This window comes from Lithobates pipiens, unplaced genomic scaffold (assembly GCF_037356315.1).
Source record: "Lithobates pipiens isolate NorthernLeopardFrog02 unplaced genomic scaffold, aLitPip1_a1.2 Scaffold_28, whole genome shotgun sequence".
NCBI classification, from domain to species: Eukaryota; Metazoa; Chordata; class Amphibia; order Anura; family Ranidae; genus Lithobates; species Lithobates pipiens.
Window position 1 is genome coordinate 32348634 of NW_027507789.1, and position 12624 is coordinate 32361257.

General features: G+C 43.1%; 1 protein-coding gene across 2 annotated transcripts in view; it reads left to right on the plus strand.

Annotated features, from left to right (window-relative positions):
* Nucleotides 1-12624, plus strand: part of LOC143935291 (bactericidal permeability-increasing protein-like) — a 61599-nt gene that overhangs the window by 5976 nt on the left and 42999 nt on the right. The window contains exons 2-4 of one of the 2 annotated variants that reach the window (XM_077459040.1): nucleotides 4417-4531; nucleotides 7118-7246; nucleotides 11850-12005. In XM_077459040.1, the coding sequence (XP_077315166.1) occupies nucleotides 4417-4531; nucleotides 7118-7246; nucleotides 11850-12005 (400 nt within the window). The remainder of the gene's footprint in view (nucleotides 1-4416; nucleotides 4532-7117; nucleotides 7247-11849; nucleotides 12006-12624) is intronic. The other variant, XM_077459041.1, reaches the window with a different exon arrangement.

Below are 12624 nucleotides of genomic sequence, written 5' to 3' on the forward strand. Positions count from 1 at the left end.
CACAAAATGCAATTTGTAAATGAAGGTGTTTATTATTAAAGGTGAAAAAAAATCCAAACCATCATGGCCCTGTGTGAAAAAGTGATTGCCCCCCTTGTTAAAACATACTATAACTGTGGTTGTCCACACCTGAGTTTAATTTCTCTAGCCACACCCAGGCCTGATTATTGCCACACCTGCTCACAATCAAGGCATCACTTAAATAGGAGCTGCTTGACACAGTAAGGTCCACCAGAAGATCCTTAAAAGCTACACATCATGCCGAGACCCAAAGAAATTCAGGAACAATTGAGAAAGAAAGTAATTGAGATCTATCAGTCTGGAAAGGGTTATAAAGCCATTTCCAAAGCTTTGGGAATCCAGCGAACCACAGTGAGAGCCATTATCCACAAATGGCGAAGACATGGAACAGTGGTGAACCTTCCCAGGAGTGGCCGTCCCCAAAATTACCCCAAGAGCCCAGCGACGACTCATCCAAGAGGTCACAAAAGACCCCACAACAACGTCCAAGGAATTGCAGGCCTCATTTGCCTCAGTTAAGGTCAGCGTTCATGCCTCCACCATCAGGAAAAGACTGGGCAAAAATGGCCTGCATGGCAGAGTTCCAAGGAGAAAACCACTGCTGAGCAAAAAGAACATCAAAGCTCGTCTCAATTTCTCCACAACACATCTTGATGATCCCCAAGACTTTTGGGACAACATTCTGTGGACCGATGAGACAAAAGTGGAACTCTTTGGAAGGTGTGTGTCCAAGTATATCTGGCGTAGAAGGAACACTGCATTTCATAAAAAGAACATTATACCAACAGTAAAATATGGTGGTGGTAGTGTGATGGTCTGGGGCTGTTTTGCTGCTTCAGGACCTGGAAGACTCGCCATGATAAAAGGAACTATGAATTCTGCTGTCTACCAAGAGATCCTGAAGGAGAATGTCCGACCATCTGTTCGTGTACTCAAGCTGAAACGAACTTGGGTTCTGCAGCAGGACAATGATCCTAAACACACCAGCAAGTCCACCACCGAATGGCTGAAGAAAAACAAAATGAAGACTTTGGAGTGGCCTAGCCAATGTCCTGACCTGAATCCTATTGAGATGTTGTGGTATGACCTTAAAAAGGCCGTTCATGCTCGAAAACCCTCTAATGTAACTGAATTAGGACAATTCTGCAAAGATGAGTTTGCCAAAATTCCTCCAGGACGCTGTAAAAGCCTCATTGCACGTTATCGCAAACGCTTGGTTGCAGTTGTTGCTGCTAAGGGTGGCCCAACCAGTTATTAGGTTTAGGGGGCAATCTCTTTTTCACACAGGGCCATGATGGTTTTGATTTTTTTTCACCTTTAATAATAAACACCTTCATTTACAAATTGCATTTTGTGTTTACTTGTGTTGTCCTTGACTATTGTTTAAATTGGTTTGATGTTCCGAAACACTTAAGTGTGACAAACATGCAAAGGAACAGGAAATGAGGAAGGGGGCACACAGTTTTTCACACCACTGTATATCCAGTTAAAAAAATAAAAATAAAAGTCACAGACTGTCCTCTGACTCTGGAGTGACTGTGGAAATGCAGTGTGCCTGGCTGTGCAGGGTAGGGGATCCCAATATACTTGCGGCTCCTTAGGGGGTGCGCTACATTTACAGAGTTCAAGTGCTCCAACTCAAATATACTCACCCAACTAAAAAGCTGAAAGAATCAGAGGATTAAAGTAGCTCCCCCACCCTGCCTGTTCTACACAGTTCCAGACATTTTTTTTTTCTTTAGAGGGAGAAAACTTCAGTGTGCTATCACTTTAAAAACCCATAATGCTTGGTAATGCCAATGTCGTGCGTAAAGCAACCAAAGACCAACTGCATAGAACAAGGAGAAGGAACTGAAACATAAAGGTCACTTGATCAGAAGGTTTGTGGTGATATTGATTTCCTCTTTCATATTTTTTCAGTTTTGCGCTTTTCAAAGCTGCACCCAGTGAGATAAAAGAAACAAATAATGCAGCTCTGCCTCCATTACTACACAATTAAATCTAAAAATGAGTCAATGGGCCATGTCCCCAATACTGCTTGAAGGAAATAGAGAACCAGGACTGGGATTTTCTATGCACTAATTAAACCACCAAAAAAATTACAAAGATATATTTTTTGCAATATCAGATAAAAAGAAGAAACTCTGGTAAAAAAAAAATGTGGCTAATATATAGCTTGATGTTTCTCAATACAGAAGGAGCACCCTTTATTTATAAATATACATAGGCTCCTATAGTCGCAAGAACTTTGTATATGGGCCACAACACATTTCAATCTCAACAAATCTCCATCAGGGTGTAAGCAGGTGTAGTCTATTTTCTCCACTGCAGGTGGCAGTGCAGAGGAAGTCAGAAAGGAAACTGATTCCTCCATGGTTTCCTGGGTCACTGGAGCAGTGAACCGGTTGGATGCTGACAGTCCATGTGACTCTTTTGGCCATCTTGGGCCAGGCACAGTCTATTTCAGCCCTTGGCTCCTGGATTTGGCATGCTTTAGCACGTGGATAGTGTAGGGACCGGTCACCCATCTGTCAGGGATAGTATTAGTGGTAAGGAAAGGTTTTAGACAGGTAGGGAAAGCTTAGGGATAGTTTCATAGTTAGTAAGGTTGAATAAAGACACCAGTCCAACCTGAGTGAGTGTCTACAATTGTCCCTATCCCTGTACATTGCAAACTCACATCAGTCCCTACCCTTAATGAGCCCAGAATCCAAGGTCCCCATTCATATACTAGGGCCAATTTTTGGACAGAAGCCAATTAACCTACCTGCATGTCTTTGGATTGTGGGAGGAAACCGGAGTACCCGGAGGAAACCCACCCACGCAGAGAGAACATGCAAACTCCAGGCAGGTAGTGTCGTGGTTGGGATTCGAACCAGCGACCCTTCTTACTGCTAGGTGAGAGTGCTAACCACTACACCACTGTGCCGCCCAACTACACCACTCTGCCACTCTTTTTGGACACCTCCCCACTTGGACTTGGACTTGGACCAGGCTGCATTTTCCCCTTCAAGACAGACGCTGTCAGCTCGTCAGAGACCTGCTACATGCAGCTGTCATCCGTGAGTGTTCTCGGTTGGGCTTCCTTCCTTGGGGATTGTTGCGAACTGTTTAACTTTGAATTTATTTATTTATTGTGAGATTGTGATTTTGCGATTTTGCCATTTTGTTGGGATTTTTTTCAAAGTACAGATTTTGTTTCACATTTTCACTTACATTTGTGTATTCACTAATATTACCTGTATTTACCGAGGACACCAAGGAGGAAGGTTTCAGATTTTGTTTGCACTTTATAATTTAACACAATTTTGTTATTGACACTACTAAGGGCACTAGGTGCAACAACATACTCTTTTTATATAGCAGTCTTGTGACTTCTATCAGTGTCCGATTAAAGCTTGTAGGAGGAGTCATTATCCTCTGACTGTCCTATGATGCTGCATGACCCTCTGTCTGGGCAGTGCTGATTGGCCCTGTGCCGAATACTTGCACCCTCCAAAGAAAACCTCTCTAAAGGCCCGTACACACGGTCGGACTTTTTGACAACAAACATGCAAATTAGCTGTTTTGGAGCAACATCCGACTGTGTGTACGCTCCATCGGACAAACTTTTTCTGTTTTCATCGGACTTTTGTTGGCTCTGCGAACGGACAAACTTTTTGACAACAGAAGTCCGATGGAGCAAAGTCCTACCGTGTGTATGCAAAAGCATCGGACTTTTGTACAAGGTACAAACACGCATGCTCAGAACCATTGCAAACGATCAGACTACAATACAGAAGTTGACCAAAGGTGGCGCTGGAGTCATTGAACGTCCTCTTTTGAAGCGGCGTCAGTACGTTGTGACGTCACCACGTTCGTGTTTGTTGTCAAAAAGTCCGACCGTGTGTATGCAATACAAACTTGTGGACAACACACTTTGTACAAAAGTCCACGGAAAAGTTTGTACAAGTCCGACCGTGTGTATGGGGCTTTAGACACATTAAACTGAGCATATGCAGAGTGCCTCCAAGGCTCTGTACTATCAGGAGATGGATTGGGGAGTGGGAAAGAAGGGGAGAATCAGAGAAGACAGGATCAAACAGCCCTTTTACACAATGCAGAGGACTAACCCCTTAGCTTCCACAGTGAGTATGCTTCACTGCATATACAGACTGATTTTACTGTTGTGGGTTTAGTAAAACTTTAACTACAGCAGATCAAAATCAGGTCGCCTTCCCTGCTTGCAGGGCTGTGTTGTATGGCTGTGGTCAACTCAGAACTGGATAGAAATGCAAATCCTTTGACAGGTAAAACAACTCATTTTACACGTTTCATGTTTATTTAGTTGTTTACCTGGAGTTCAGCTTTAAAAGATATATATATTGATTGAAAAAATGTCACTTTCATTTACAGCCCGCCAGATAGGAATCAGTGTCCTGCAACAGAAGTTGTCAAGTCTTCATCTACCAGATTACTCAGGGTCCTATGATGTGGGAATACTGGGAAGTGTGGATTATCACATCTCTGGGTGAATATTAACTGTCTGTCATTATTTGTAAATAAAGAATTGCTGTTGGGCTATGTTTAACAGTTGGAGCATGCCCAGTGAATAGTACATTGCTCCTCGTGTTCAGTGTAGGAGCTCCTCGTGTTCACATTAAAGAGGAAGTAAACTCTGATGGGTTTTACTTCCTCTTTATTTCCCTGCAAAGATAAAGCATAATGGGCTACTATGCATCGCATAGCAGCCCATTATGTGTCACTTACCTTAAACTGAAGCCTGCAATGCCACCGCTGTCCCCACTCCCCAGCAGCGAGCGTCCATCTTCACCCCCTTCGTTGCGGGCCCGCGAACTCTGGCCCTGTGACTGGCCGAAGTTGCATAACGTCACTCCTGCGTGTGCGCTTGGGAGCCGCCAGTCACGGCACGACCCTTATTAGAAACGGCTTTCTACCTTTTCTAATGTGCGCATGCGCCGTAGACACCGGTGCATGCGCCGTAGACCTCGGCGCACGGCTTTTTTGTAAATATCTCCTAACCCGTGAAGGTTCAGGAGATATTTGCAGCACCTAAAGGTAAGCCTTAATATAGGCTTACCTGTAGGTAAAAGTGTTTGTACAAGGTGTACAACCACTTTAAGTGCGCCTCGTGTTCACATGAGCTGTGATAGTCAATGCAGGCTCAACAAAAGGTCACAGAGGAAACAATTGTTTTTTGTGTATCCTGTTCACACCGTACAGGTACATTGCACCACAATGCACAACAACATGTTAAAACACACGGCAGTCCATCACTATACACTGCTCTGTGTGAAGTTGAAAGAGTTTTTTTCTTAACTTTAAATAAGGTCTTATGCACACTGGGGGTTTGCTTTTGCTTTGCTCCTCTGAACATCTAAAAGCTGTGTGTTGCACATGCGCTCATCAAGCGTGAGAACGTTTATGAATTTCCATTAATTCCTTTATTCAGGCCATTGGAGTGCATTAACCCTCAGGCACATTCAGCATTTTCTCTGCTCTTCAGCTCCTCTTCTGAACATGCTTGTGTGTGTTTTTTTTCTTCCTGTAAGGCTACTTTTACACTGAGGTGCAGATAAAATATAATACAGATAAAAATCATTGAAAAAAAAACGGCATGGGTCCCCCCCCCCATCCATTACCAGGCCCTTTGGGTCTGGTATGGATATTAAGGGGAACCCAGAACCCAAATTTAAAAAAAAATGGAATGGGGGAACCCCAGGCTCTATATACTCTAAGCAGCAGTATAGATACTATACAGCCTGCCCTATATACTCTGCAGAAAATTGGGCCTTAGGTGTTGGTGATACCAGAACACTGTAAGCGCTCACAGTTACTCTTGGTGAGCGCTGGAACGGGCAATGCTGCTAAATACTATATCAAAATTTGTAATTATATGCCCCTGTTAAACCACCAGAAAAGTAGTAGAAACAGTACTACGGCTGCACTGTATTGTGTATACCACCAGAAGTGTAGTCAAAACTGTACATACTGTATTAGATACTGTGTACACCGCCTGCACTGTATTAACAACTGTACTACGGCTGCACTGCATTGTATGCTGTGTACACCACCAGACATGTAGTAGACACTGTATTAGATACTGTGTACACCGACTGAAGTGATCCAACCCCACCTCTGACTGTCCGACAACAGCCTACAACAGTCTATGAGAAAAACTCATACAATGTTCCAACAATCTGTAAAGGTGGAATTCATTTATCTTCATAGATTTATTGAGGGATATTGTTGATAAATATGTCTGTCCCAAGTGAAGGAGCCTCTCCAGCCCAGTCTGCAGGAGGACCACCATTATTTCCACTGACCATTATCCTGTACAAGATTAATATTACCTCTTTCCATCCACTCCAGAAGGGAAGATTATTGTCCTTATTCAGAAAATGAATCCAAGACTCGCTCTCAGCATTCATCAAGTTGTCCACAGGGGCGGACTGACCATTCAGCCACTCAGGCACTGTCAGAGGGCCCCATGCCACTAGGGGGCCCCATCAGGGTTGTCAGCCTCAGTAAAACTAGGGACAGTATGTAAAAATCTGTGTTCTTTTACATCTGCCTCTGAAATGTCTTTTACCGACATCCTTTTGGTCTAAAAATCCAGAGATTATAGCTGCCCCACCTCTCCAGTACCTTTTCAGCCAATAGAAACATATCTGTATATACTGTGTGTACATGTATGTGTAACCTGTGTGATTGTATACTGTGTGTGTGTGTGTGTTTGTGTATACTGTGTGGCCCCATAATCTCTGATTGCCTGGGATCCTCATAATCTCCTATTGCCCGGGGGCCCCATGAGTTGTCAGTCCGCCCCTGGTTGTCCATCATTATAGAATGATCTGCTCTCTCCATGGGCCATAATCAGTGGGTAGGAGGGTTGCCCCTAGTCCTCTCCAAAAGCCCCCTGTCCTGGTTGGGTCTGTCACATAACCATTCTCTTAGTTTCTCCAAAGACCTTCTACTATTTAGCTTCCATGTCATGTTGTCACTATAAATTTTATATATTTCCTCTAGAAGGAAGGTATTTTTAAGGTTGAGTATATGCCTGTATTAACCTTCTCTGTCTTGTATTATTTTTCAGCATGGCTATAACCAGTGTCCAGCTGTCCAGCTCACAGATTGTGTTTGTTCCTAATGTCGGCTTGAAGGTTTCCATTGATCAGGCTTTTATTGCAATACATGGAAATTGGGGAGTAAAATACTTGTTTGTGTAAGTAATGTTTTATCTTTTCTGAGTTACATCATTAGCTTCTGAGTTCTTGAGCATGCGCACACATTCTGCGGGTCACTGTACTGCCCATATACCAGAAACTAGTAGCATTTGTGCACATGTGCAGCAACCCAACCTCAGAATGTGTGTAGATGTGCTACCATTTTGTGCCATGTCACAGATATCTGGCAGAGACCAGTGGTAAATCTGCCCACATGCCAGATTTTAGAAGATGGTGGTGCAAAATGGGGATGGGATTGATGTAGCTGTGAAGTTGTGCTTTAAAGTGGTTGTAAACCCTTATGCCCCGAACACACGATCGAAAATTCCACCAGCAAAAGTCAGATGAGAGCTTTTGGTCGGAAATTCCAACCCTTTGTAGGCTCCATTGGACTTTTGCAGGCGGAATTCCCATGCGCAAAAGATTGAGAGCATGTTCTCTATTTTTCGGTCGGAAAAAGTTCCGATCCAAAATTATGATCGTCTGTACAAATTCCGACGCGCAAAATTCCTACGCATGCTCGGAAACAATTGGACGCATCAATGCTCGGAAGCATTGAACTTAATTTTCTCGGCTCATCGTAGTGTTGTACGTCACCGCAGAACTTTTGTGTGACCGTGTGTATGCAAGCCAAGCTTGAGCAGAATTCTGTCGGAAAAACCATCCAAGTTTTTTCCAATGGAAAATCCGCTTGTGTGTATGGGGCATTACATATACTCAGTGAAGTGACTGGGTTCCGGTGATACACAGAGATTATAATAGTAATGGTACAGCGCTGCACCATTACTTTTATATTTACACTACTTGCAATTGTCATATGCGGTGCTAGCAGCTGTTTCTGACAGCGTGGTATTCACCACATGTTTTACATTGATACACAGAGATTTTTCACAGACTCCCAAAGCAGTGGACGCCCATTCCCCCCCCCCCCCCCACCTTCACACAGCACACAGGAACAGAGCTGAAGCTACCAATCACAGGCTGTGCCCTCCATGTCACCTTTTTACCTCTTGGTGTCAGGAAAACTGTTGGTGTCAAGAAAATTTGTCAGAAGTGACTTATGCTTATAACAGAGGTACTAGACATCAGGCAGAAATAGCACTTATTGCTTTGCAGAAAGGCAAGTAAACACTATATAAATATGTTCTTTGTTCAGATTGAGGTTTACAACCACTTTAATTATAAGTGAATACTAAAGAATAAACCACTTTTCTAGTTTTGCATAAAATGAGTGTCATTTTTTTATTTTTTATTGCTGTTTGTTTCCTCTTTAGTGATATTTTCCTTCACTTTCAGTAAGCTGGCAACACAGGAAATGAGGGCACATCTCCCCAATGTGAATTCTCATCTTTGACAGCTGTCAGTGAAACCAATGTTGATGGGAGATTTCCTTATCGCTGACAATGGTTAAAAATTAGGGACAGAGGGGAAGTGAGAAGAAACCTCGGGGACACAGATATCAGTAAAAGTCTTATGCCGCCTACACACGACCGGACTTCCCGGCAGAATAGGTCCGACGGAATCATTCCATCGGATATTCCGATGGTGTGTGGGATAATCCAATAGTTTTTCTTTAAAAAATTCCAACTGACCTAGAAATAGAACATGCTTAAAATCTGTCCAACGGACTCAATTCCTATCGGGAAAACCGTTCGTCTGTATGCTGGTCCAACGGACCAAATACGACTCAAGGGCAGCTATTGGCTACTGAACTTCCTTTTCTAGTCCCATCATACGTCATCACGTTCGAAACTAACAGACTTTCAAACGGACTTTAGTCCGTTTGTGTGTGGGCAAGTCCGTTCATTCGGAAGTCCAGTGTAACTCCGTTGAAAGTCCATCGTAACTCTGTTGAAGGTCCATCGGGAAGACCATCGGACCTCTTCTGCCGGAAAGTCCGGTCGTGTGTACACGGCATTACAGAGGTTTTTATTGATATTTACCCACAACTATTAAAAGAGAGAAAAATTGGACTGGAAAATCACTGTATTAGGATCATAAGAAAATGTTGAATACAGATATAAAAAGATATATCTAATACCAACGGTGGAGCGGATTTTAGCGTTTTCCCATCCCTAAGATATAAATTGATTTTAAAGAAGAGATTGACTTACTGTAATTGCAATCCAAGTACATTAACTTAACAGGAATATCCTGTTTAGTGGAAATCCCTGCCCTTGTTCTGAATTTTATAGTAACACCAAGCACGTTACTCTAATAGACAGCAAGGGGAGTGAAGCTTGTCATCTGATATGATCAATACAAAGGACTGAAATTCCCATTGTACTCTCATGCTTTTCTATATTAACCATTTGTTAAATGTATCCCATCTTCATACTTGGTGACTTACATCTTAGTTCAAGCCTTAACTGTTTGTCTAGTTTTGAACATAGTGGGTAAAAGTCAGGGCTGTCTATGACCTTTTTGGGGGTATTTTGACCCCCCCCTCCATACATTATAAAGCGCTGCGTAAACTGTTGGCGCCATATAAATCATGAATAATAATAATAATAAAAAATGTTCCCCTTACATCCTGTCCTGATGACACAAGCAAGAAAATCATGGCGTGATTGTCACCGAGAAAGGAAGATAGAGAGCAATAAAAACGGATGTTCCAACCTCTTTGCCTTCTACGTGAAACTTAAAGTGGTTGTAAAGGTGACTTTTACCTATAGGTAAGCCTAGAAAAAGGCTTACCTATAAGTAGTGGAAATATCTCCTAAACGAGTGCCGTTTAGGAGATATTTCACTTGTAGTGCGCCAATGTCGTCATCGGCGCATGCGTTGTTAAGAAACGGACCACCGCACAGTTTCTTCCCCCAGCGTGTGCCATGACTGATGGCTCCCACGCGCATGAGTCAGCCACAGAGTCCGTGGCCCCGGAAGGAAGAGGGGCGAAGATCGACGCGGCCTGCTCAGGGTACAGCGCAGGCTTTGTTTGCAGGTAAGCATCATATAATGGGCTAGTATGCTATGCTTATACTCCTACCCATTGAAATCAATGGGGCAGCGCGGCTATACCGCCAGAAAAGCGCCGCTGCAGCCCCGGTAGCTTTCTATGCTATAATTGGCACACAGTGAGCACATGGTACCTGAGCCAATCACAGCACCCTTTACCATGTGATTAGCTGTAGCCAATCGGAGATCACTAGTAATCATAGCTGTTATGAATGTAACCCAGTGGTGACAGTTGAAAACGTTTGCTATTACGATGATCGTCATTGTAACAGCAAAACAGGTGTAAAAAAAAAAAAATCCCTGATTACCCCCTCAGAGTAGTATGGTGTTATTATGGTGATGACAGTACATCAGAATTGATTAATTTCCAAAAATAAAACTATGGTTTTATATATACAAAACCATAGTTTGTAGACGCTATAACTTTCACACAAACCAATTCATATTCACTTATTGGGATTTTTTGTTACCTAAGGCATGTAGCAGAATACATTTTGGCCAAAAGTTATGACAATATTAAATTTATTGGATATGTTTTATAACGGAAAGTAGATGGTCTTGTTTTTCAAAATGTTGAGTCTATTTTGGTTTATATCGCAAAAAAAGAAAAGAAACACAGAGGTGATCAAATACCACTAAGTGAAATCTCTATTTGTGTGAAAAAATTATAAAAATTTCATTTGCGAACATTTTGCATGACCGGTGAATTACCAGTTAAAGTAGCGCAATGTGGAGTAGCAGAAAATGCCCTGGTCATGAAGGGGGTAAATCCTTTTGGCGCTGAGGTGGTTAAAGAAACAATATATGTATTTCCTTGTTACCTTTAGTAATGATAAAGTAATCGCCGGATAAACAGATCCATAGCAGAAATGTAAAAGTTACTCTGGTCCATAGGAGGTAAACAGGTATGAGGCAAAGTGGTTAAATGCTGAACTAAATAGGGTGAACACTGGACCTATTTTATGGTAATAATGCTAAACCAAACCTAACCGATAGAAACAGAGTAATACCGCGTACACACGATCGGAAATTTTGGTCGGAAAAAGCTCTGATGATTTTCCCGACAGAATTCCAACGGGATTTCGCTCAAGCTGTCTTGCATACACACGGTCACACCAAATTCCGAGAAGAACGCGGTGACGTACAACACGTATGACCGGACTAGAAAAAGGAAGTTCAATAGTCAGTAGCCAATAGTTCAATAGTCTCGTAGTTGAATCTGAGCATGCAAAGTTTTTGCGCGTCGGAATTGCAAACACACGATCAGAATTTTCGGAAAAATTGAGAACCTGCTCTCAATCTTTTGCTGGTGGAAATTCGGCCAGTAAAATTCAGATGAAGCATACACACGGTCGCATTTTCCGATGAAAAAGCTCTCATCGGTCTTTTGCTGGCCGAAATTCCGACCGTGTGAAGTATTCCCATTAGCTAACCCAAGAATAAAGGTCCCTGAGTGCATACATGTATGAATATATTATAACTACTGTATATACAGAAACAACATTTTTAGAAAATTAACAAACACAGATAACATTATCTACAGTAAGCTGATCTCCTTTACATTTCAAATTGGACAACACTGGAAAAAGTAATTTCCTTTAAACAGAAGGTTTATCCATATTTTACTATGTTTCCCTCCAATAGATCAGACAGCGGTGACTTCGATTTGCAGGTTCTGAGAATATCCATTTCTGTTGGGCTGAGTTTAGGAAGTGATGGATCTGGTAGGCCAACAGTGTCCACCTCCGACTGTAGTGCGAACATTGGAGACATGAAAGTACACTTCACAGACACCTTCGAGTAAGTTCATTCTCTCTATCTCCAATAAAAGCTTGTTCACAATGTAGTGCGCATAGTAAGATATACCAGTGGCATCACTAGGGTTGATGTTACCTGGTGCGGTAAAACCTGGTGTCACCCCCCCCCCCCCAATAATTTTTGCAACCTGCGGGAGAGAAAGGGGGAAAAGAAGGGAAGAAAGAGAGAGGGGGGAGAGAGGGGGAAGAAAGAGAGAGGGGGGAAGAAAGAGAGAGAGGGGGGCAGGGAGGGGATAAGAAAGAAATAGGGGGGAGAGAGGGGGGAAGAAAGAGAGAGGGGGGAGAGAGGGGGGAAGAAAGAAAGAGGAAGAGCAGGGAGGGGGGGGGGAGAGGGGGAAGAAGGAAAGAGGGGGGGGAGAAAGAGAGAGGGGGGAGAGAGGGGGGAAGAAATAAAGAGCGGGCAGGGAGGGGGGAAGAAATAAAGAGGGGGGAAGAAAGAGAAGGGGGAGAGAGGGGGGAAGAAAGAAAGGGGGGCAGGGAGGGGGAGATGGGGGAAGAAAAAGAGGGGGAAGAGAGGGGGGAAGAAAGAGAGGGGGGGCACGGATGGGGGAGGGGGAAGAAAGAAAGGGGGCGGGGAGGGGGGAGAGGGGGAAGAAAGAAAG